The 25,607-nt window shown below is 48.4% G+C and overlaps 1 protein-coding gene across 2 annotated transcripts; it reads left to right on the top strand.

Moving 5' to 3' along the window:
• The first annotated feature begins 265 nt into the window (after positions 1-265).
• STEAP3 (STEAP3 metalloreductase) lies at positions 266-24,134 on the top strand. Of its 2 annotated transcripts, XM_054636445.2 has the most exons (5): positions 267-410; positions 11,864-12,350; positions 12,804-13,331; positions 14,870-15,034; positions 20,790-24,134. In XM_054636445.2, the coding sequence occupies exons 2-5, from the start codon at positions 11,865-11,867 to the stop codon at positions 21,078-21,080; spliced, it is 1,470 nt and encodes a 489-aa protein (XP_054492420.2). In that variant the 5' UTR covers positions 267-410; position 11,864; the 3' UTR covers positions 21,081-24,134. The 2 variants fall into 2 exon arrangements, with proteins under 2 accessions (XP_054492421.2, XP_054492420.2); XM_054636446.2 differs by lacking the exon at positions 14,870-15,034 and having other exon boundaries at positions 266-410.
• The last annotated feature ends 1,473 nt before the right edge of the window (positions 24,135-25,607 follow it).

Raw genomic sequence — 25,607 nt, 5'->3', positions numbered from 1 at the left:
GCGCAACAAGCCGCACCCGCCCATTAAAATGAGACACGGGCTGGCTCTGAAATGCGTTTATAAATAGAGAATTCAGGTCTGCCTTCGACTCCTGTCTGTAATGGACACCGCGGGCCGGCCGCCCCGGCAGCGATGCCCTCCTGCCCGCATGTGTTTAACCGGGGCACGGCAGTGACGCCCGGGCAGCGCTGCGGGGACGGGGCTGGGGGTCCCTCACCCTGAGCGGGCTGGGCCGGGCTGTGCCGGGCCGGGCCGTGCCGAGCCGTGCTGGGCCGGGCTGTGCCGAGCGGAGCCGAGCGGTGCCCGCGGCCCCGGCGGGCACATGGGCAGAGGGCGGAGCCCGCGGCCTGACATCACGGCTCGGCTCCGCGCTGCCGGACGGCGCCGCTCGCCCTCCCGCCGCCGCAGAGGTGAGGAGCGCGGGGAGACGGGCACGGCAGGGCTCGGGCACCGCCAGCACGGCGAGCAGCCGGAGCGGGGCTCGAACCGCCCGCGCCGGGCGGGCAGGGCGGGGGAGGCTCGGCTCGGCTCGGCTCGGCTCGGCTCGGCTCGGCTCGGCTCGGCTCGGCTCGGCGCCGGGGTTGCTTTATCGGGAGGAATGTCCCGGGTCAGCGGGGGCTCCCCCGCCGCCGAGCGCTGGTGCCGGGCCCCGTTGCGCCACAGCCCGGCCCGGGATCCCTGCGGCGGGGCTGGGAGCGGGGCTGCTCGCGGCCCGCTCCGCCCCGGGCTCGGGCACGGTCCCAGGGCGCTCTCGGACCCCTCGGTGCGAGGGCTGGTGTTGGGGCTGGGGCCGGCCCCGGGCGGAGATGTTTGCGGGGGCCGGTGTGTCTCGGTCCGGGCGGTCACCGGCAGAGCTCGGGGGGCTGCAGGTCCGCCGGGCTGCGGTGCGGGCTGCCCGCGGGAAGCGCTGTCCTTCCCGGGCTGCTGGACACATCCGTGCGGCTGCGGGAAACTCCCTGTTCCTTGCACAAACCGGGCACAAACCCCCCGGAACGGGTCGGGTTCCCGGTTCCGAGTGGTGCGGTCCCCGTGAGCGCAGTGGGGATGGATGGATGGATGGATGGATGGATGGATGGATGGATGGATGGATGGATGGATGGATGGATGGATGGACGTTCACGCTGTTCTCCTCAGGGAGCAGCACTTGGCGCTTAGGTTTCACTTTTCATTCTCAGCTAAATGCTTTGAGGTGAGTGGCTCTTTCAAGCCACGGAGAAATCAGCACGGAGATACAAAAAAAAAAACTTGGGGAAAATCTTGGCCAGGGCCCAGGATCCCTCAGAGGCGAGCAGGGAGCAGCTGTGGGGTTTCTTGTAAAAGCTGCAAAGGTTGGATGCTTTTTGTGAGGGACTTCAGCATTTGATCCATATAAGAGTAAAGAGGGATGAGAGCTGTCAAGGAATTGTAGAGGTGACTTTGTAGTAGGAACATCCCACAGGTGATGAAAGCTGGGGCGGACTGTCCCTGTCCCGTGGCCCTGTCCAGGGTGTGACATCTGTCAATGACAGATGTCCACCAGGGAGTTTGGGGGAGTGTTTGTGTTCCTAATGCCTGAGCTGGGCAGAGGGGTACAGAGAACCCCAGATCATTTCAATCAGAGCAGTCTAAATAAAACTAACACAGAGAATTGCCTGCTGTGGCAAGAAACCAAAACCCAGAGACAGCAGGAGAGGAAGGCTGTCGCTTACAGCATCAATACTCCTGTGAGCTGAGGAGATGCAGGACTAATAAGATTTAAATACTGCATCAAGCTTTCGTTTTCTTCTAAAATCACATTTGCTATGAAGCAAATGTACAGTAATATAAGATGCCGCAGTCACTGCACATATTTGATTTTCTCTGTGATTTTAAAGGAGAAAATGTTGATGACTCAACAAGTCTGTGTTTAACAAAACCACATCAAATCCCAGGAAAACATGCTCTTTGACAGCATAATAATTTTTTTGTTGTTTATTTTGCTTTTTATTTTTGTTTTGGGTTGTTTTGCTTTTTATTGTTAAGAACTATGCTTTGACTATGACCTTGTAACATCACACCCATAAATAGAAGCAGGTTTTGATTCAGGGGAAACACATTTTTTCCGATGATGGAAGAAGTAGGCCAGCCATGCCAGCTCTCTTGAGAGGTGGGAAAGGCAGTGGCAGCTGTGATAAGAAATGTCACACACCAGGAATTAAAACACACCAATTTGTTATCTATAAGTTGACCATCACTGATTAGAGTTAGCTTTTTGTCAACATTGTAATGGAAGAAAATGCTATTTTCAAATTTGAATTTACTGCTTCTTCATAGGTTTTCTTATGCAGACCTACAGTGGATTAAGCAGCTTCCCATCTTCATCTAAGTTTAAGTGAACTGTCACTTAACTGAAAGTAAAAAGCTTCTGAAAGTATGTCAGTGATGTGGGAGCTTCCAACACATTTCCAAAGGCCTTTACATATGCTGGGGCCTAAACATTTCGATCTCCTGGTGTTTAAGGTACAGAGGCAGAAGTTCCACCATTTTTCCAGGTTCTCCTCTCTAAAGCCTTGGTTGTGGCCACACGTGCATTTCCTTTAGTATGAATACATCACTGTAGTCATTGGAAAAAATGTCCTAAGAGCTCCCCATAGAATGTAGGCTTCAAGAATCAGGGTCTGTAGGTAACATGTCCGCCACTGAAGGAGCCTGATAGCAACTGCAGATCATGTGCAAGCACTAATAGCTTATGGAGCTACAGAGTGGTTTGGGTTGGAAGGGACCTTAAAGATCATCTCATTCCAACTCTCACCATGGTCAGGGACACCTTCCACTAGACCATGTTGCTCTAAACCTGGTCCAACCTAATCCTGAACACTTCCAGGGATGGATCATCCACAGCTTCTCTGAGCAATCTGTGCCAGTGCCTCACCACCCTCATACTGAAGATTTTCTTCCTTATATCTGATACAAACCTGCCTTCCATGACTGTAAGGACATTCCCCATTGTCCTACCACTACAGGCCTTGTAAAAAGTCCCTCTTCCAGCTCTTTTCAGGTACTGGAAGTTGCTCTGAGGTCTTCCCAGTGCCTTCTCTTCTCCAGGCTGAGCAACCCCAACTCTCTCAGCCTGTCTTGAAAGGAGAGGGGGTCCATCCTTCTGAGCATCTCTGTGACCCTTCTTTGGACTCACTTCTTATGCTGGGGTTAGATACAGGACAGAACCTGTGCCAGTGCAGCTTGGCACTGTGGTGAAACGTGGTGTTTGTCACAGCAGCCCCTGGAGCCACACGTGGGTCCCGCTGAGGATTGGGGTCCTGGGGGGAGGCATACTGTTCACACTGCATTTATTTATCTCTCTTGGCTCACCTGCAAGACCCCTGTCAGGGCAGGGGAAAGGTGAAGCAGGCTGGATCTGCTGTGTAGGATGCTGGACTGAAGGCAAACAGTGTGAGAGGAAGGGGAAGGCAGGGCAGTGAGTTGACTTCCAGCAAAGAGCATCTCTCTCCCACCCATCTGGATCCCCAAAGATAACTACCTGGTCAGCCAGTTGTGTTTGCCTCTCTCCCAGGAGCTGTTGGGAAAATCAGAAGAGGCAGTACATGGCCCTGCATTGGCTACCTTTCCTCTTTTCACCACTGTGCTTATTCAGGGCTGGCTCAGAGCTACCTCTGTACCGTGTGTCATGCCTGTGCTCTGTGGAGGGGGAAAACAGGTCAGCAGGAGATGGGCTGGCCCTCTGCCATAGGCTGTGTCTTCCTTCCACCCCACACTGCCTCCCAGGCATCTTCTCCCCGTGTGGTCCTGTGCATCTTCTGAGTTACAGGGGTGAAGCAAAGTCAGGAAGGCAGGAGAGTGCTGATCTTGGAGACCCTTCTAAAGGCGCTGTGGCACGGAAATAGCCAAAACAAATATTTCCCTGCGTGCTCAGCACAATTCCTCCATGCCTTTCCTGGAAAGAAACAAAGAGATTTTAAAGAGGGAGCTGGAGCCTGCCAGCTCCCTGTGGTGACTGCTGAAGTCAGGTCCTGCCTGATCTCTGTAGGCCTGGAGAAGGGTGGAAGCCCCAGCTCATTTTAGGCAGGAACACCTCCACCCACCATGTCTGGCTGCAGGGAATTACTAGATCTACCTGAGAAGCTTCCACCTTTGGGTTGCTTTCTTGCTCTTCTCGCATTTGGGGAGGGGAAGGCTCAGAAATGGGTGAGTCACTGAGTTGTCAACTTGGTAAGAGCAGCAAGAGAATGAAAACCCCCCGAAAAAGCAAGAGAAGCCATACAAGACTTAAGTACAGTGCCAGAAGTTGTTATAAATCACCCTTTTATGTCATTTAAGAACTGTGAGATGCTGAGAAAATAACCTTCTCATTCAAACTCATATCAGCCAGATAACCAGATAAGCTTCTATGTGCATGTCAGCATCAGCACTGTTCTAGCAAACTCTTGCTTCAGGTCTCTGCCTTCCATGGTCTTACAGTGAAGCCTTAGGATTTCCCAGACTTTCAGATTCCCATTTCATAATGTTTTATCACGGGGTAGGACTTTCTCAGGCTTCTCATTACTCTGTCAACACAGTGGGCACAGAGAACAAGATGTTTTTGCAGAAGAGCAGAAGAAGTCCTTGAGACAAGGACTTTGCTGCAGAGAAGTGGCACTGCAAATGGAGGCAAATTTGGGGCAGAAAAGGTTGAAGATATCTATGGAAGAACTGGTTGGTAACTGCTTTAAAATACATAGTTTTGATGAAACCAGGCCAAAGGTTTGTTTTCTAGCTGTTTATCATAGATGGCCAGTTTTCCTGCTCAACATTGAAATGGAGAGTTTATTGTTGGAGAGAGAAACTGTCCCTGCAAAGTGGTGTAGTTCTAGAGGAGAACTGTAGCCAAAATGTCTGAGCTTGTGTGGGAAAAAGAGATTATTTTGTCCCTGTGGGAAATTCTGGTAGCCCTTTCTCCTCTGCTTTCCCCTGTTCTGAAAGCTGTTTTTGAATTTTGGTCCTGGTGAAGAACATCTTGTGGTCAGGGGTATGGACATGCCTTAGGCTTCACTGCTGGCTTCCAAAAACAACATTCTAAATTTTTTTTTTCAGTGTATGAACCAGAGGGTGTATGGAGTTGGGAGGGTCAGTGCCTGTCAGCCCATGTTTTCATTAGTGTGTGATGGAGAGGGAGGCAGATACTGAATTTGTAGGTGACACTCAGCTAGGGGGGACTGGAAACATTTTAGAGAAGAGACTAAGAATTGAAGATTGTGACAAGCTGGAGAGCTGGTTTAAAAAAACAGGGCACACATTCTGTCCTGTGTGGTAGGACTGACTGACCTCCTGGACACCAGGTGAGCGACCAGCCAGGCAGTGATCACAGGAGCCAGAGGACAGGGACACTGTGCCCCATGGGTTCACAGGGGCACACAGTTGTGCAAAAGCAAACAGTCCTCTTGGGATGGATAAAGAGAAATGGTACATTGGGGAGGCAGCGTCTCTGCTCCAGGTGGTGCCTTTTAGGGGCTCAGTTGGAAAATGCAGTTCTGGGCATCCTCCAAGAAAAATGAGAGCAAGGAACAGAGGCTGGGTTGTTGGACATTGGGTAAATAACAGCTCTGATGAAAGAGTTTCACTTGTGCAGGAAAAACCGAAGGAAGATGTGAAACCTGTTCTCCAAATAGAGAATGTGTCTGTCTGCAGAGGAGAAGGCAAATGATTTGCCATGTCCTTTGGGGGTAAAAGAGGAAGGGATAAGGTTAACTGGATTGAGAGATAAAGAGGAGAGAAAGTAGGGGCTCTACAGGAGCTTATGGAAGTGGTTTTAGCAGATAAATACCTGATAATGCGATAATCAGATAAAGAGCTGCCTTGGGGCAGGAGGAGGGATGAGGACCTGTGAATGCAAAGTGCATCAGGGTGGAGAACAATTGCAGGGGCACGTGTGGCGACTCCTGGAGCCCCACAGCAGTTTCTGGGTGTCCCACAGCAGGCCCTGAGTGTCCCACAGCGGGCCCTGAGTGTCCCACAGCAGGTCTGGGGTCACAGCAGCCCCTGAGCCCACAGCAGTCTCTGGGTGTCCCGCAGCAGTCCCTGAGCCCACAGCAGACCCTGGGTGTCCCACAGCAGGCCCTGGGTGTCCCACAGCAGTCCCCGAGCCCACAGCAGTCTGTCCCCCTGCCCTCAGTGCCATGCTCAGCACGCAGTGATGCCAGCTCGGGGCAGCACCAGCTGCCCTGCGCAGGGCCCTGTCCCTCCTCCCCACCCCAGCAGCAGGGGCACGGGGAGCAGAGCCGCCATCCCTGTCCCGTGTGCCCCTGGGCTGAAGGACAGCAGCAGGGACAGCCCAGCTCCCAGCATTTCCTCATTCTCCTGTCCTGGCTGGCAGCCCGGCTGGGTTTGCAGTATGGCTTTTCTGGAAGGTGATTTACATACTTTGCCAGTTCCTGGTTTGCACCATTCGGGAGGTAACTCTGTTTTGGAAGGAGAAAGAAGAAAAGTGGCAAGCAAAAAGGCAGCAGGCTTGGTTTCCCTGACTCTTTCTCTTGTGGGCAGAGCCAGGGAAGTCATTTCCAGTCAGCCTGGGCAGGACTGCAAGCTCTCCAGAAATGTGCACCAGAGCTGAGATTAAAGCAGCTTTGGATAAGGTCTTTTATTACTTAAATCTGTTCCAGTTCCAACAGGTTCAGGTTCATGGCACTTGCTCCTAGGAGGGATGCTGTGTGTGTGGGAAAGAGACTTACACATTTGATTTTCCCTGGAAATAAAATGGTGGTAGAAAAAAAAAAAAGGAGAAAAAAAAAAAAAAAGAAAAAGTATTTCTGCTCAGAGCAAGACCTGAGTGGAATGCTTCAGGTGCTGAATGCTCCTCTCCAGCTGGGGCTTTTGGAGGGTTAACACAGCAAGAGATGCTCAGCAAACAGAGGCTGGAGGGCTTTGGCTTCATGGTTCAAAGGTCTCTCCATGCAGAGAGATCAGCCCTGTCCCTGGAGTGTGTGTTTGTGGGACTAAGCTGGTGCCAGCCATGGCTGGCAGGGCCCAAAGGGAGCTTGCCTTTGGGAAATGATGCACTCCTCTGCAGAGACCTGACCAAAGGCTCTGCTGCATCCTTTGATTCCTCGTGAGCCTTGCTGGTGTTTCAACCCATGTGCTTGTTAAGGAATGTGTGTTATAATCATGTGCTTTATCTCGAGTAGCACCCAAGCAGAGGCTGAAGCACAGAGCAGGCTCTTTGATGACCTGCACGGGTTGAATCCACAGCTTATGGAGACTCAGTTGTGGTCAGTCTAAACAAACACTGACTTGGGGGGAAGACAGAAAAGCAGTGGTTTTAGCCAAGGTGGTGCAGACTGAGTATGTGAGGCTGAGCTTAAAGATGAGTTTCTGTGCAAGAAGGAACCAGTTTGGTTTCCCTGGACAGGACACTTGGAGCTCTGTATGAGATTGCTGCCATATTCTTCAGCAGAGTTTGATATGTTTAAAACACTGCCTTTTTATTAGAATTATGGTAAAACTAACTTGTCTTTTATCTGATAAATCTGAATACCAGGGCATTGAAATGAATCTTGAGGGGTTTTTTTATCCAGAACTGAAGCAAAGCCTTGCCACCACAGGTCCATCCTTCTTCAGGGTGTACTCTGGACTGCAAATTACAGGAACCAGCTAGGCTATCCTCCTGCACCAGAGGATGTGAAAGGGGCCCCAAAAGATGGGTCTCATTGTTAAAGACATGGTGAAAGATATCTAGGTCAGCCCAGACGAACTTGCTGGAGTCCGATCATTGTTAGTATCTCCTTCCCGACGTCTGTTGAGAGAGGATAACAAGTGTGCCTGTTCCCCAGTGGCTGTAGGGGATGATCTGCTCAGCAGATTGACTCTGCTGTGAGCCCAGGGACACCTGAGTGGGCTCCTGCAGCCCAGCTCCATCCAGGACGGCTGTCCTGCTGCAAAACCTGAGTGAGGCCTCTCAGTGTGGGCAGAGAGGCAGAAAAACCTTGTTTGCCTGGCACTGAGCCTAAGCTAACAGCCTCTGCCAAGCCTCAGGTGCAAAATATGTAGGATTATCCCTGTGTTTCTTTTGTGAGAACCCCTCCCTTCCTCTGCCTGGGCTACACAAATTTGGCTGCTTCGTTTCATGCAGCTGCTGTCTGTCTGATCCCACTCCTTGGGGCAGAAGTTGCCTTCTGGACAGTTCTTGCAGAGTGCCCAGCAGAGTCAAAATATTACCTCAAAATAAAGAAACACATCTTCCTCACTGCCCATCAATGCTGTTGCCCTGCAATTAACAGCAGGTGTAGTCATTGAACTGCACATGGGAGCAAGTGTGCTGCAGTGGACACAGCAGTGATGTAAGGGTGTCATTAGCAGCTGAGCTGAAGGGCAGCTGTACATTGCATTCAGTATTTTAGATGGGGAACTGCTGCCCAGTTAGAATTGGAGCTTGTTTATTCCCACTGGGCTGTGCTTTAAATCATCTTGTAGCTTCCTTGGTAAGATACTGATCTCCTTGAATTGCTCATGCTACAACTCAACAGGGATGCAGTTTGCTTGACAAGCATCAATAAATGGGGTTTATGTAAGTCTGGAGGTGCTAAAGATGTCAAAGCACCATGATATTCACTCGTGGCCTCCTCTGCAGCATCCTGGCCACGGTGCTTTGCACCCACTCTGGATGAGTTGGCCTTGCTGTGGGGAATTAGCTCTGGGAGGGAGAATTTCAATCAGGTGACATGTCCATAGGTGCAGAAAAAGCAGTGTGGGCATGGTAAGTCAGGGGTGGTGGCAGGAGGGGGGCTCTGTGTGCTCCCCAGAGATACAGAAGTGAAGAAAAGCTGTTGCCTAATCAGACAGTCCATTGCCAGGCATCTGCTAGGGAGAGACCACAGTGCTTGTCTCAGTGAAATGTGTTCATGGTGAAAGAGGCATATTCCCCTCCTTTCTCAGGAGGATTTCAGTGCATGGCAATGGCAGCAATGCAACCCACAGGCAGCAGCCAGCACCAGGGACCATGCCACCATGGGCTGGCAGCAGGGATGAGTCCTGCTCCAAAGCCCCACCAGTCAGAGCATGACTGAAATAATCACAGCAAAATTCACAGAAAACATTTTGAGTCTTCTTACTTTGTAACTCTCCTGCTGACTTCAAAGGCTGTTTAATTCTGTCATCCCTTTTAATCAAAATAACTGGAGACAGCAAAGATGTTTATCTCCAAACATTGCCAACATCTCTCTACATGTTCAGTGGCAGCTGCGGGACAGAGGAAACACAGTATAAGAAAAATTGCTTGCAGCAACATTTACATCCCAGTGGGACCACAGAGAGAACTTTTGAGGTGCCTTAAATTGATTATGAAATGAGTCTGTGGGTAACAATCACTTTGTCACCCTAAATGCTAATTTCTCCCCCCATGGCTGTGAGCCAGAGATGCGTTTCTTTATTTTGGGGTAATATTTTGTGTGCACAGGTGGTGGAAAAGGGGAGGGGGTTATGGGTGAACGAGCTAATTATTCTGAACAATAGCATTGGCCCTAGAACAAATAGTTCTGGACATGAGCACATTTAGGTGAAGCAAGGTTTCTAAAAGTAAAGCAGTGTGTGATAAAGCTTCTGATAAGGGACCAGGAAAAAAAAAAACAACAGTATCTTTGCAGACAGAGATCTGAAAGTCATCCCTGTGACCCCTTTCTCCCCCCACCCTTTTTTTTTTTTTTTCCAGTGGAATAAGCAGAACTGCAGTATGCTCTTTGATCTCTATATTTATATAGTGGACATGTGTTTTGAAGGGGAAGAAGTCACCATGCACTTCTTTGGCACTTATTTTCCCCTGCTGTTACTTCTTCCATGAGCATTTTGGGTCTCTGGGATAAGGTGGTGCATGGTGAGAGGCAAGGAGAGCAGACAGATCTCTGCCATAGAAACAGCACTGTCACTGAAACCATGATGGTTTGTACCCAGGATAGTGAATTTTAGTTTCAAAGTCCATCTGCTGAAGGTGTTTTGCAGGTTTTCATTGAGGAGCAGGATTGAGATCCTGGTTGCTGTGTGAGAGATCTCCTCCAGTAACTTGGCTGTTTTTGATGTTTGTCTGCCAGGGACCTCTAAGTTGGTGTTTTCACAGTGATGTGACCCTTTGATCATTTTTCTGAGTGGTTTTAACAAATTAACAGCTCTTTAAAGTGTATATATGGTTAGGGGAGTTTATGCCCACAGGCAGCTCTTGACATGTCTCTCTAGCATCTGTAGTGAATTTTGGTGCTCAGGAACTTTGAATGGGGAGATCCTTTTGCAGATTCTTCACAAGAAAGATTGACCGTCCTAAATGATTTTGAGTAGATATTAGGAAGAAAATATTTAGTGTACAGGTGGTGAGGCATGGGAACAGGTTGTAAAGAGATCTGGTGGATGCCCCATCCCTGGAGGTGTTCAGGACCAGGTTAGATGGGGCTTTGAGCAGCCTGGTTGAGTAGAAGGTGTCCCTGCCCATGGCAAGGCGTTGGAAGTAGATGATGTTTAAGTCCCTTCCAACCTGAACCATTCTGTGATTCTGTGATCACTACACACAAGTTCCATCTTGTCAATATTCACTCCCTTTCCCAGATCACTTATGAGCATGTTGAACAGCAGAAATCCTCAGGGAAATCCCTTGGCAACCTATTCCCATTATGAAAATAATTTATTTCTTCTCACCCTTTGTTTCCCATTGGTACCTATTCATGCAGAAGCGCCCTTCCCCTTTGCACCACTGCTGTGCCAATCCCAGAAGAGCCTTGGGTGAAGCACATTTCCAAAAGCCTATGAAAAACACACCTGTGCCAGGGACTAGGTCACCCCATCCAAATGGTCACCTTCACTTTGAAAGAACTTGACCAGGTACAAGGCAAGACTGCACTCCACCAAAACCAATTTTCTCCATCCCCAGTATATCACACGTCTGTAAATTACAGTCTTTTTTATACTCTCTAGCAGTGTGCCAGTACAAAAGCCAGATGTCCTGCTGTGTAAGTTCCATGGCCTGCCTTCTGAGCCCTCTTAAAATCTCACCCTCAGGAATTTGCCATTCCTTTAGGGTAAATTTGCTGTCCCTTAAGTTAGGAGGCACATTTGAGCCACTGACACAGCCCATGAGCAGTCTGGCAGTTCCCTGCCCAAGTTTCTTCTGACCTCCAGGTTCAGCTGCTGTGCTGCCTGTGAATTCATTGATCTGCTTAAAACCCCTCCATGCCCTCAATATCTAATCTGTTACAGGGCAAAATTCATTAATGTTTGTAAAGCTCATCAAGATCTTCCATGAGCAAATCCCATCATGTTTTAATATATTTTTTAAATGTCATGAGTAAGTTCTCATTACTCATTAAAGAGCTGAAGCAAACAGTGCTTGCCAGACCCAAATATTGGGACAGGCAAGGGCTGAAACTCTCTTCATTTACCACTCTCAGGACACTTTCATTTCAATTTGACTTTCTGCCTTGATTCTGCTCTGGCAAATCAGAAGCACCCCTCCAGCTTTTCCAGATGTAGTCTCAGGGATCTTCATGGACCCCTTCTTTAGGAGATATCTGGTAGCTCCATGGGAATCTCAGAGTTTCTGGTCCTGATTGCTGTCAGTGTTGGCCTGGCTTTGCAGAGTGAGATGCCAGCATGAAGGACAGCAGAGGATGGATGAGTGCATCCAGCCGGTGTTGGATCACACAACCTTGGGAAACCTCTATAAAAGCCTTCACCTTCCAACCCAGCCTGGTGTTTTGTGCCCCTCCAGTGGTGCCTGTACATTACTGCACATTTCCTGATGGGTTTGGCAAATAGATCCTGGGACCAAAACCACATTCGAGCAGCCTAAGTGACATTTTTCCCCGTGACCCCAGACACGGTCTGGGTCTCTGCGAGAGCTCCACAGTGAATTTGCGTTTCTCCTTGTTTTTCCTGCCAGGATGTCCAGAGGAGACATGGCCAAGCCTCTGCTGGGCCACGGGAGCGCGGCGGGCGAGCGCAGCCCCCCTGTGGCGCCGGCCGGGCGCACGGTGGGCGTGCTGGGCAGCGGGGACTTCGCGCGCTCCTTGGCCGTGCGCCTGGTGCGCTCCGGATTCAGGGTGGTGGTGGGCAGCCGCAACCCCAAGCGGAAAGCCAGCCTGTTCCCTGCTGCAGCAGAGGTCACCTTCCAGGCCGAGGCCGTGAAGAAAGCGGATGTCATCTTTGTGGCCATTTTCAGGGAGCATTACTCCACACTCTGTGACCTGGCTGATGTGCTGGTGGGCAAGATCCTGGTGGATGTCAGCAACAACACGGAGATCAACCATCACAAGGAATCCAACGCCGAGTACTTGGCCTCCCTGTTCCCGGCCTGCACCGTGGTAAAGGCCTTTAATGTGGTTTCTGCGTGGACGCTGCAGTCGGGTGCCAGGGATGGAAATAAGCAGGTATTGTTTTCTTCCAGCAAGGGCTAAATCCCAGCTCAGGTCTGGCAGCATCAGCAAATGGCCTTAGGCTCCAGGAGAAGGAGTCTTGAGTGCTGGCTGTGGCATCCAGAGACCACCCCTTAGCTTCTGCATTTCTTTGTTCAGAAATTAAGTACCTTCACTCAGTTCACACTGTGTAGTCCTTAGAGCATCTGCCTAAGTGAAAAGTATTATATAGTTGTCTGTTTATCTAAACAGAGCCAGTGAAACAAACTGGCAATACATGCATGAAAGGAAACCTGTCCAGGAGAGAGGTCTTTGGCAGCCATGGTAAATCCTTGTCAAAAACCCTGCCAGGAATTGTGATGCTCAGTGGAATAACATGGGTTCCCTGTGACACAGATTCCCTCTGGATGCACTTGATCCCAGCAGCCTGATTTCTTTACCCTATGCGTGTATTTCTGTTCGTTGCAGGTTCTGATCTGCTCAAATAACCAAGAAGCCAAGCACACCATAGCAGAAATTGCTCAAGTCATGGGATTCACCCCCGTGGACATGGGCTGCATGTCATCAGCCTGTGAGATCGAGAACATTCCCCTGCGCCTCTTGCCAGCCTGGAAAATCCCCATCTTTTTGGCTCTGGGGCTTTTTCTTTGCTTTTTCACCTACAACCTGATCCGGCAGGTCATCCACCCTTACATCAGGGAGCAGAAGAACAAGCTGTACAAGATCCCCATCGAGGTGGTCAACACCACGCTGCCGTGCGTCTCCTACGTCATGCTGTCTCTGGTCTACCTGCCTGGGGTGCTGGCAGCCTGCTCCCAGCTCTACTACGGCACCAAGTACAGGCGTTTCCCAGATTGGCTGGACCAGTGGCTGCAGCACAGGAAGCAGATTGGTCTCCTCAGCTTCTTCTGTGCAGCCCTGCACGCCGTGTACAGCCTGTGCCTGCCCATGCGCCGCTCCCACCGCTACCTGTTAATTGAGACGGCCGTCAAGCAGGTAACGGGGGTGCTCCTCAGGCCAGCACCTGCAAGGGTCTGCTGAACTCATGCACATCTTGGGTGGTGGGCCTAATATTTTGGGTTTTTCATTCATTTTCCAGAGGTGTGGGGCAGTGGGAAAAAGCTCTCTAGGAGTGCTTCCCCCACAGGTCAGCCGCACAGCACAGATGGCTGAGCACTCGCCTGTCTGTGCTGAGGAGCTGCCACCTCCCTGGATACACAGCTCCCTCTGCAGTGACAGCCAGGGCTAGCGTCAACCCTCCCGTGCCACAGCTCCCCAGAAACACCGACAAGCCTTTGAAACCAGCCTTGCCTGGCACTGGTGTGTCTGAGACTAGATCAGAGGCTAGGCGAGGGGAAATCCAATGGTAGGAGGAGTAGAGTTCCCTTCAGCTCCCAAAATCTTGGGAGATCCCTGTTTGTTCACACTGATGTTCATAGTTGTGCCTGCTGGAGTAACCAAGTCATAACCCAGAGAGGGTTGTGTGTCCTCATCACCGTGTGCCTGCAGGAGTTTTAACAAAATGGTGGTGAAGAGCCAGTTATATGAGAACAAGGAAATGGAAAGGGACTTTATTGCTTTATGGACACTCTCAGCAGTGTTTATCCAGTGTGAGATTGCTGCCTTCAGGCAGTTCAGCTGGCTCTGTAGTACCATGGGAAGATGGGATTTGCTCTTTCCTGCCCCTGGCTTCTCACAGCTCCTCACTGCTCCCTCCTGGGATGGCACAGGCTTTGTGCAGCTGAGGAGAAATGTGATCAAGGGATTACCCCACAACCCCTCTGATTTCTGTGCTGGGCTATTTGGCTGAGTGATTCTAAATATTTGTCCCAAAAAGGAGGGAAGGAGCTGTGGGGGCAGAGGGGAGCAGGATGGCTGGTTTGGGCAGCAGTAGCTGTTCAGAGCATCCATCAAACACCATTCCCAGCCTCTCAGCTCCAGCCTTGAGCAGGTTCTTCTCAAGTGCCACAGTTGCACATTAATCTCAGGCAAGCATCCTGTGTTCATTTCCCCTCTACCTCCTGTTTTCTAGCAACATCTTTGTTTAGTGAATTAAACCCATTTAATGGGCTAAAGAGGATGGTTCTAAATGTTCCTCTTTGCCATGCAGTATAAAACCCATCTTCCCTTCCATTAGCATGAACAATTTCCCCCCTAAATGCACTTAAAACAAAGGTTATTAGGAGACTACTGCATATTCAAGCATCTGTATTTGTTTTCATGGCTTGAAACTGAGTTCTCATTGTAATTATCTTTCCAAATGTGACTTTGGGGCTTGCTGCTGTGGTTACAGGCATGGGAGCTGAGAGCATTCAGCAGTTCTTCCCAGCAGGCTTCAAATCAGGTCTAGCTTTGGCCAAATGGCTTTGGGATAAGAGAGCATTTCCACATCTCCCAAAAAGGCAAATAGTGCTGGAGGTGTGAACAGGACCCAGTGCTCATCCAGGAAACCTGCTTCCAAAACCAGAACAGATAAAACTCAGTTCCTCTGTCCCTAAGCACCCCATTTTAACAAACCTTCATTGTCATGCCAGGCTATGGAGAAGAAGATGACAGTCTGGGTAGAGGAGGAAGTCTGGAGGATGGAGATTTATATCTCTGTTGGAATAATTGCCCTGGGCTTGCTGTCGTTGCTTGCCATCACTTCACTTCCATCCATCGCAAACTCTCTCAACTGGAGGGAATTCAGTTTCATTCAGGTAAAGTTGATATTTGCTGATGCCAGAGAGTGATTCTGCAGGATCAGAGTCAGGCCCTCACACAGACAGGGCAGGGCTTGACCTGCTTTCCCTGCACATCCTGCTCTGGCAGGGCAGCTGTGCATTGGTGTCAGCAGCAAAGCCTCCCCATGCACCCCAGAGCCACAGACCCCTCGTCCAGGGGGTGAGACCCAGAGGCAGAGAGGGGCAGAGGGCTGTGGTGTGTCCTGGGGCTTTGCTGCTCTCACACAGGGCTTGTCCTGTCGAAGGAAGGTGCTTTTCTCAGGAGAAGGGAAAATACAGCACCAGGCTGTGGAGAGCAGGCAGGGAACTCACTGTGGGCACAGCTGGCTACAGCACACAGATCTGCCCTTGTGTTCAGGGAGAGTGAGCTGCTGAAAAGGAGAGAGCCTGGGAGGATAGTGCAGGGGAAAGACAGGTTTGGCAGAGCTTGCATGCACCCAGGTGTTCAATAGACAAGTTCAAAAAGGCTTAGAGTGGTCTGTAACCTGCCAGAGCCCACACAGCACAGAGAACTGGGTATGATTTCAATGAAAAGGCCATGGCTAATTCTAAAACCTGCAGAAAAGCTTTAGTTTTTCCGCAGTGGTTTAGGAGCCTTCCTCCCACTTGCAGTGATAGCCAAGCTCCCAAGGGCCAAATTCCCTTGGTGACCTGAGTCTGCCCCCTGGGGTTTTCACAGACACTGTATTCACTGGCTGCAGCTTTTTCAGGGATGCATTTGGAGCCAGGCTTAGGGCTCATTAACGGAGGTACCAGAGAATGAACCTTTCAAGTATCCCCTGCACATGAAAGCCAATTTTGAGGCCAGATTCCACTCACTGTGCCACAGTCATAGCCCACAGCCCTAAAACCCCTTGTTATTTGTGCCTCCTACAGCAGGGCTGCTTAGCATGCACCAGGCTTTGTAACCCCTGTGGCACCCAAGGTGTGTGAGCCCCCCCAGGACCCCGTTCCCCTGCAGCTCCCCTGTGGAGCCTCCCTTTGCACCACCTAACCCTTCCAAAGGGGAGGGCAGGGCTCAGGGATGCAAAGGTGAATATCTATCATCCAGCCTCTGTTAAGCTCTGCTGAAGCTCTTCAGGGGTATATAAATAATTCAATATTCATTAGAGCAGGAGTTTGAAGTCTGCTCCCCTGCTTCTCCCACAAGTGCCCCAATCACCACACGAGCAATCCAGTTTGTCTTCTTTCCCCTCTTGCTGTGGGCTAGCCAGTAATTATTTACACTGAGTAGAAGAGCTGCACCAGGAGAGCTTGACCCCAAGAGATCATCCCTCAAGGAGAAGGGAGACTGGCTTTAAGCCTCTGTTTCAGACTGGACAATGGGAGCATATTAATTCTCACCACCGTGTCTCAGGGGAGGGCTGCAGCTGCTGGGACACCGGATAAATCAGTCCTGACTTGCACATCTCATACCAGGAATCCCAAACGAAGGGAAGTATCTCCTTGCAGCCTGGAAGGAGGCTTTGAAAGTCCCTGCATTTCCCTTTGGCTCCCCAGGCAGCCTGGCAGCTGTCCTGGAGGGTGCTGGCCTTGTGTCATGTAACACAAACATTGTCGTGGCAGGTCGTGCGTGTAACACGACTGTCCCATCTGCCCTTTGGGACCCCTTCCCAGCCTTTCCAAGGCTATGTCAGCACTGGGACCAGACAAATTCATGATGGTCAGTTCCAAAATAGCTCTTGGCTGCCCCACATGGGAACTGGCTGGCTTAGTTCATGGAAAGATACTCACCCCTATTTCTGTCTGCATGGAATAAAGCGTGACAGTGTGACACGAGCTCCCAGCTGATCACAGGCAGGAGAGGCACGGCTGGTACTGTGCCTCTCTGTGGAAATACCATGTAAAAAGAGCAGGTTACAGATCTCCTGGCATGTTAGCTTCCATATTACTTTTTTTTTTAATTAGGAATCTTTTCAATTATTTACTCCTCAATAAGTCGGTGGTGCCTTTCTCGAGGAAATTAAAAGAGCAGCCACAGCTACTGCTTCCAGGCTCCTGAGGTTGCATTCACATAGCTCAGAGTGAGCCTCCCTGAATTAATGCACAGTGCCACAGTGTAAATACAAGGGGTGAAGCACGAGGCTGCTTTCTCAAATATTTGGGATTTCTAACACTTCTGCAGCATAAAAGAGGTGAAATGCAGATGCCCCAGCCAGATGCCTTTCAGAAAATGCAGCAATTTGTTCCCATCTCAGTTGAACTGGATGGTGTTTGAGAGATGCTGTACCAAAAGCCACATGTGAGGCAAATTCAGGAGTCACTTTAGTCTCCTCCTTACCCAGAACTTCCCAAGTCTGACATTTTCCAGCAGCCAGTGTGTACACCTGTATTAGTGCCATATACTGCCACAGTATTAAAATACACATCTGTTGCCTGACAGGTCGAAAATCCCATTTGTATTGTTGCCAGAATTATAGGAAAAAAGGTTAATTTTCACAGTAGCTCCTGTACATACTCAAATTTCAATTAAATATAGTTAAATTGGATACACAGTTCCCCTGTGTGTCCAGTTTTAACAGAAAAGGTACAGGATTGAAACACTGGCTAACAGGGATGATTTGTATGTAATTCAGCTTATAGCAGACATTTTTAACATTCCCCAGTGATTTACAAATCAACTCTAATTGCCTGAGAAGTAAAAATGTGTATGACTGCCTTTACCTTCCTATCCTGAGAAGCCCTCCTGGAATTTGAAGGTTGAATTGACCTGGTTTCTCTCATAGTTCATGTAGCATAAGATGTAAAGAATCTGTAATCAGACCTTTTCTAACCCTCCTGTTGAGGCAGTGTGAGGGGCCAGAGCTGCTTCCATTGAGCTAATAATTCCATAGTACTGATGGCTGCACAAGTCAGAAACTTATCTGGGTCAGGAAGGGGCTCTTTGCTTTCAGTGCTGCCCAAGCATTTCTAAATGAGCCACAGGTGACTGGATCAGCTTTGGTGAGGTGTTACAGGGAGCCTGCAGGCACCAAGGAAGTGGGGGAGGTAGAAGAATTAATGCAGAATAGAAAATACATGCAAAACCTGCATCAGGAAAATACTGTCTTCATACAGGACCTTTCAGAGAGCTTTAACACCCTGTAGGGCTGCTGGCCCCACACTCCCCATGTTGTGACAGTACAAAAAAAAGCCTCTGCCACTGTTGAAAACAAAACCCAGAAAGATTTCATAGCCAGGAACTGCATAGAGAGGATCAATGAGAGCTCAGGAGCGGTGTCAGGGCAAGCACTTTGGCAAATGGGCCCCCTGGGCTGCTCAGCAGGCTCTGCATTGTGCCACACTGAGGGTATATTGAGCTGTAAACACTGAGCCAGGCTCCAGTCAGCAAAACTTCTGAGCTCTGTGCACTTACAGACCTGCTGTATCCAGCTGTCTGGGGGGTGCAGCCATGGCTGCTTCAGCCAGCATCAGGACTGGAGCCCCTCTGCTCACCCCAGAGCAGAGCTCGTTTGTGTAAAAGTGGATCAGCCCATTGCTGCTGCCAGAGGAGCTGCCAGCCCTGGCTCCAGCCACAACAGCTTAGCCATGTGTTTGTTGCCATGTATTTGTAGCCAATTAGCCTTTTTGTTTCATCCCCACCATCCACACACAAAGGTGGGTCAGTCACAGAGTGCCTGTGATGGTTTGTCACCTTTTGTCCTATTAATTTTCTCTCCTGCTCTCCCCCAGTCCCAGCAGCTGTTTAAAGAGAAACTGTAGAGGCTCAAGGTAATTATCTCCAGCTCTGACATCTCTGCCATGCACAGAGCCCTGCTCAGGCTGACTGAATGCACCCCCTGCCCAGGGCAGAAAGCTTCTGCTCTTGGGTTCACTCTGTCCCCTTTCCCCTGCCCTGCTTTGCCAGATGAGTCCTAATCTGGTACTTCAAACCTTTTGCCACCCTGGGGGTTTTTTGCCTGTTGGAGAGAACCCTGAACTATAAATGATGGATGATCTGTGGGTCAGGTCCTGCTGTTAGGTTCAACTGTGACCACAGCATATTTCAGCAAACTCCCTAATTTTCCAAATGCAACTAATCTTGACCCTGTTGGGTTTGCTGCTTGTTACCACTTTGGTTTAGGACATGGACACAGCTTCTGGTAAGAAGGACATGAAAAAAAGAATAAGTGTGGGCTTGCACACAGGACTAAGGTTCAGTTCCCAGCTCTGTTCCCTCTTCCTGGCATGACCTTGAGTAATGCTCAGCTGTAACACAGAGAGGAGTCCTACCCTGCCTTGGCAGGACTCACTGACACCCACATGACTGCCAGATTGATAAAGTGAAGTACCTAGATCTGGTAGCACATTTTAGAGCTCTCCTTCCATCCCTTGCCCAGTCCCCTCAGCTGCTTAAAAGATTAGCTCTGAAGTTTAGAGGAGTCTTGGTTTGGTTTTTTTGGTAATAACATGGTACATTTTTAAAAGTTGCCTGGGTTTTTAAATTGTTTCACAGCAATCAAAAATGGAAGGGGAATCTTTGAATTGAGTAGTTCTTTGGATGAAACTGTTTTTTTCAAAAGATGATGAGTCCTTCCTCCCATCTTGCACTGGTTCCTTATTTCCCTGCCATGTCCTCTTTCCTGGACATATCTTCAGGAAGACTCTGTTTCTTGCTGATCTCTGCACCAATACAGATATTTTGGCTTTGAAAGGCTTTCTTCCCTAAGTTAGGGACTAACTAAAATTAGCAAAATTTTCCCTGTCTAGGCATCTTGAAATTCGGTTGTTATTTCAGGCTTAGACCAAGCATTCAAAGTAGGGCAGCAGAGTAAGATGCTCCACCTGCACTTTTTCCTGAAAATACAGGAGCAAAGGCCTGCACAGAGGAGAACACAGCGAGTGCCCAGGGCTGCTGAGTGCCAGCAGGCAGTGGGAGCTGGCAGGCTCAGGAGCCACCACCTCTGATGCTGGCAGGATGCCCTCAGTGAGGGAAAGAGTTTAAAACCTGTCTTGGAGAGCAACCCTCAGAGGGAGCTGGAAATACTCAGGAGGAGGTGTTGTCTCTGTGGGTGCTTGGGAGCATGATCTCATCTGTAACTGGGGAAAGTTCTTGCCTGTAGAACAGGGGCTGTGTTCTTGCTGCCTCCCTGAGTGGATAAAGGGCTCTTCACACAGCCTTTGAACCAACACACATCTCTAAGACAGAGGAGGAAACCCTTGAGGGCTGTTGCTCTCCTCAGAACAGAGCACTTCTGCACAATCTCATTTTCCTGTAGATGACACCAGTCACCTGAAGATGTCTTTGCTCTGCTTGGAGCCGTGGCTTCACTCACTTCCAGCAGTGCCAGCTGTGCTCCAGAGCCACATCACTGCTGCTTCATGCTGCTGGTCAGAAGCCTCAGCCAGCCAGGGACTGGCAGGGCAGAGCTGGCAGGGCAGAGCTGGCAGGGCAGAGCTGGCAGCTGCAGCTCGGGAGGAGCCCTTGGGAGCTGCCTGTGCCCCCCTGCCCGGCTGGGGCTGGGGGCTGCTGCTTCACAGGATGCAGGAGCCCTCCTCTCTGCTGAGTTGGCAGCACCTTCTGGGAAATTCCTGCTGAGCTTCCAATGTCACACTTAACCTCTGATTAGACAAAGAAAAGCACAGTCTAGCACTCTCCCCAGGAAAGGGTTCCAGACATGTTTTGTTGAAACACAGGAATACCCATTGCTTCCTCTGTGTCATGTACACTTAGAAAATGATGTCAGAAATACAGGAAGACAGCCAGGCACAGGGCACTCTGCTAACTGGTGTGTTTTTCTTTTCCTTTCAGTCCTCCCTTGGATTCATTGCCCTGGTGATCAGCACTCTGCACACGCTCACGTACGGCTGGTCGAGGGCCTTCGATGAGAACCAGTACAAATTCTACCTGCCCCCAACCTACACCCTCACCCTGCTGGTCCCATGCACTGTGATCATAGCCAGAGTCATCTTCAGTTTGCCCTGCATCCAGCACAGACTTCTGAGAATCAGGAGGGGCTGGGAAAAGGGCAGATATGTCAAATTTGTGCTGCCCAGCGCAACGGGGGAATTCTCAAGTGGGGAGACCTCCAGTAATGTCTAACAGCCCCAGCTCTGAGGATTTCGAAGCACTATCAACATTTCTAGGTTCAAAGGTGTTTCTTTTTCTTAAATGTATGTATGTTTTGGTTTAATGGTATTGTTGATAAAATAATAAAATTTGGTGACTTTAGAAAATGGATGGTCATCAAACTAGGTTAGACAGTAGTAGTTAAATTATATTGATTTGCTAGGACAATTATTGCCTTAAAAGTGACTGTGAGAGCCGAGCTAGCAGCACTAATATACATGGAAACTGATGGACTCTGTTAGTCAGATCAGTCACTGGAGGTGCTGCCTGGCAGCTCCCCAAACCAGTATTTCTCAGTTGCTTTCCTAGCTGCTCTCATAAATTTCAATGCCTTTATTTTTTAATACGAGGTTGCACAGATTTTCTGGAGCTTATGACAGCAAAGATACCCTGCCTCTTGAGTGTATGGATCAGTCAAGGCAGTGAGGTTTAGAAAGATCAATTGCATCTAGTTTTGTTCTCCTCAGTGAACTCTGTGGACAAGTCAGTACAGCTATATTCATGTTACTGTGACAGCAGATTTTACTAAAATCATCAAATCTGACAGTAAGCCCAGTATCCCTGTTCTCTCAAATACAGACAGCACTTCTGGTCCTGGAAGCAGTGCCTGATGCATGTTTATAAGCTGAGGAAATAAAGCACCTTTTCCAAGAGTATAAAAGCATTTTAGAGAGAGACATCCCCAGTACCAGACGTCTGGTCTGCACTGCTGGCTCTGAGAGGACAGTTACTGCTGCATGTTCTCTGTTACACTGAGCCAAAGTTTCAAGCAGTATTTGATTGAAATAGAGCGAGGATAATTATTGGAAAGGCCTGCTGCTTCACAAAATTACATGGAGAAAACCAAGGCCTTCCAGCTGGCCTTACATCAAATAATAGGGTGAAGCTTTTAGAAATGGCTGTCACCTGAACATTCCCATTTAAGCAAACAAAACAGCAGCTCTAAACCCACTGGTTTCAGTAGCAATAATAAGATCTTTGAACAGTCCTGCAAAGGGATCATCAAGTCTTGACCACAACATGAAAACATGTACATTTTGGGCACAGTCCTTAATTGCCTTATACCTTAAAAAGTCCCTTGCTAGATCACAAAGCAGGTATGAAATGCTCTTCTGACTTCAAACCCACTGTGGACAGGGCACAGGGCAAAGAAGATTTCTGTCCTAATTTCGTGTTTCACCTGTTGCTTTCTATGAAGTTCTTACTCTTTATGATTCTGATAAATTCTTTAGGTTTTGGACATCCAAATCACCAGTGAATGGACAGCCATTCACTAAAGCTCATTTAGAAGCAAGCAGTTGGGATGACACAAGAAGACTACCTCAGTAAGGTCAGGTACAAGGACATGCCTGGAATAGCTTCATTTTCCTACAGTTAAGGAAAAGACACTCAGTGTTCAGTGTTGCTTTGAGAAACAAGAGCTGTCAGCACCAAAATGAGGTACAGCTTGTGGGACAAGGAAGTACTTGTTCCCCCCAAAAGGGCAGGGGGAATTATCAGCTTTGGGGCACATAAACCCTGCTACAACCCATAACCTGGAAGAGTTCTACACAGACAGAGACTCATAAGAATTCCCTGTTTAGCCTCAAGTAACTAGAGTGAGTAATATTCTCCAAATATTGCTCATGTGGCCAGTGATGACACTGACTGTTAGTTCTTGCCTAACACTTACAGTAAAAATCTCCAAATGCTGCTTCTGAGGGGAAAGCCTAGATTGCATAATAAGGTGATTTTGTTGTTGTTGTCTTCATGGGGTTTGGACAACATGGTGAAGGTACCATTCCTTACCACAGTTCCCCTCAGCAAGCTGAGTTTGTTAGGTTTCCCCATTCACCTCCAGAATTTAGCCCAGATTGGCACCTGACCAAATCACTCTCCAAGCAGACTGATAACCCAACACTATTTATTTCTGGTTAGGTGATAGGTTAAGTTTCCACATGGATTTGAGACAGTTTCACCTAAATATAATTCCACTCACTCCAGTTTAACTCATCCTTGAGGGAAGACTGGATTGAGCAAGCCTGGTTTTTTACTTATCTTTTCCATTTCATCATCAAGCAAAGACAAGATAAAAGCACCAGTTTACCCACTTTATGGTGTATTTCAATGCTTTTTTCCCCCCATCTAGGTTTCTTTTCACATCTTTAGGTCAGGCCAGACTACTGTCTGGTGGCCAGAAAAGATCAGGAGGCAGAGAAAGAGCCTTACACAGGCTGGCAGGCATTGTCTTCAAGGGGGAAAGAATGGTTTATTTTGAGTCACTGCAAGGTTAAAGACTCACCTTTCTGCCCAGCAGAAGGTTTGCACCCTCGCTTTGTTTACAAGACTTCCATGCCTACAAACCCTTTCCCATGGCAAAGGGACAGTTTCCATGAGCAGAGGGGCAGTCACTGAGTCAGCATGGTGCTTTTCACATGGACACAAGCCCAAAGGGACAGACAAGCCAGCTCAAAATCCCCACAGCTACTGCAGCTCTACAGCATCTAAAGAAAAAAGCTGGTCAAGTGTCTCCAGGTAATGCCTGTGCCAACAGACTGGCCAGCCAGCTCCCATCCCTTTTGAAAACCAAAACAAATCCTTAAAAATGCAGAACAGCATTTCACATGATGCCCTCTGTTTGCATCTGGTCCTTAAAACATGGGACACAACAGTTTGAGTCATTTCTTCTGATTCTGGAATGCTGAAAATGAAAATAAGGGATTTTTCAGTTATCTTTTCCTTAAGCATTTTCAATGTGCATAGGACATTCAGTGAGATTAGCCTAAAATTTACCATTTAACTGGTTTTGTACTTGAAGTTTTTCTCTCTTTCTGTATATATGTACACACACACACACACAAATATATGTATCTTATTGCAGAATATATAGCTTGAATGTAAAAATCTTTGTATTTTTATTTTCTGTACTGCCTACTATGTGCCTCTGGGATATGTAAGAACCAAATGAAGAGCTGTAAGAGTAAGGCCAGTTTTAATCTCTGGCCTCTGTAGTTATATAAAGATATTCTGAACAGATCTACATAATTATATCAGAGCTCGTGTGAGTCTTTTTTCCTGCCTCCCCCCAAACAAAACCATTACTTTAATGGCAGTAGTAGAGTAGTGTGATTATCTAGAATTTTATCACTAAGAAATAAAACCCACTACAGCCAGCAGCTTGTAGAATCTCATTATCAAGGTAACAAAATGATCATTGCTGTGACCCGTGGTGCCAGGGCTCAATTACAGAGTTCCTATGAGTGTGAGAGGGCACAAGTGTGTGCAGACATATATTTCATTACAGGGGGTTACTGATATTATACAGCACTTGTAGCACAGGATCAAACAAGCTTAATTCACTAAATAGAAAGTGCTGTTGATACAGAGTCCAAGGAAGGTGTTCCAGGTGGGAACTGCAAAGAAAGATGGAGTTTTAATACTATAAATTTGTTCTCTGCTTCTTAAGTCACTTTTTTCATACAAGTAGCATGCCAGATCAACCAACTTCTGGATCTGCAGCATTGCATTTTAATGAGCTAATTTGTAAGTTGATTTTAATGAGTTCATTTAAATTCCTGAGCTGAAGATTAACCTCTGCAGGTACAGTTCTCTCACTCCTTCAGTTTTATAATACGAAGCTTTAAACAGTGCAATTGGTTTCTTGCTCTTAAGGGATTTACTCACAAAGTGATATATCAAACTATGGTTGAATCTTCAGGAGGATGCACCTGCTTCAGCACCTCTGTGCAATATATTTCCTATATTTCAGTCTCTCCAAGATGGCCAGCACAGCTACAATCAGCAACAAAACCTGGTGTTATTCTTGAGCTCTAAATTTCCCACACTGAGCTAGCAGGATTTGCAGACTGTGCCTTGGGTTTGAGGAATGAGATTTGTTACACTAGGACAGTTTTCTTGATCTATTTATTGTGCCTTAATAAGCAGCATCAGTTTTGCAGAATTTCTGCACAAGTTGGGTTTTTTTTTTATGTTTGTGAGAACCCCACACATTTTAAAGCTGAGCACAGAATACACAGATAACATCTATGATTAGGGACAGCTCTTGTTAGCAGAGCATGTGCAGGACATTCATAATCAAAGACTAAAAATAAGCATTGTCTGGAGCCAGTCAGGAGGATCACATACCACAAGCCATAGTATTACTGAAACCTTTCAGAGACTTAAAGTGGCACTAGTGCATCCTCCTAGAAAGATAATCTGCTTTAGATTTAGAAATCTCAGCACTGGAGGATGCACTACAGCTGCTGTTCAGCCAGTTAGTTACTCTTGTTACCTGTTTCCCATATCTGATCTACAATTAGCTACCTTCAGCTCCTGCTGCCTTAAAGAGCTGTCTGCAGCCAGATGTCTGCCTTCAAGTAGCTGTCTTGTGCAGCACTCTAGAAGACAAAGTTGCTGTGCAAGATTCAAGTCTGTGTTCTGCAAAACTAGTTGTACTTGATTTGGGAGGGCTGGGGCAGGGGAACAGTTGTGAGGAAATGGCCAGGATGGTAACTGCTG

Source organism: Agelaius phoeniceus, chromosome 7 (assembly GCF_051311805.1).
Source record: "Agelaius phoeniceus isolate bAgePho1 chromosome 7, bAgePho1.hap1, whole genome shotgun sequence".
NCBI classification, from domain to species: domain Eukaryota; kingdom Metazoa; phylum Chordata; class Aves; order Passeriformes; family Icteridae; genus Agelaius; species Agelaius phoeniceus.
This window is presented reverse-complemented; position numbering and strand designations above follow the sequence as displayed.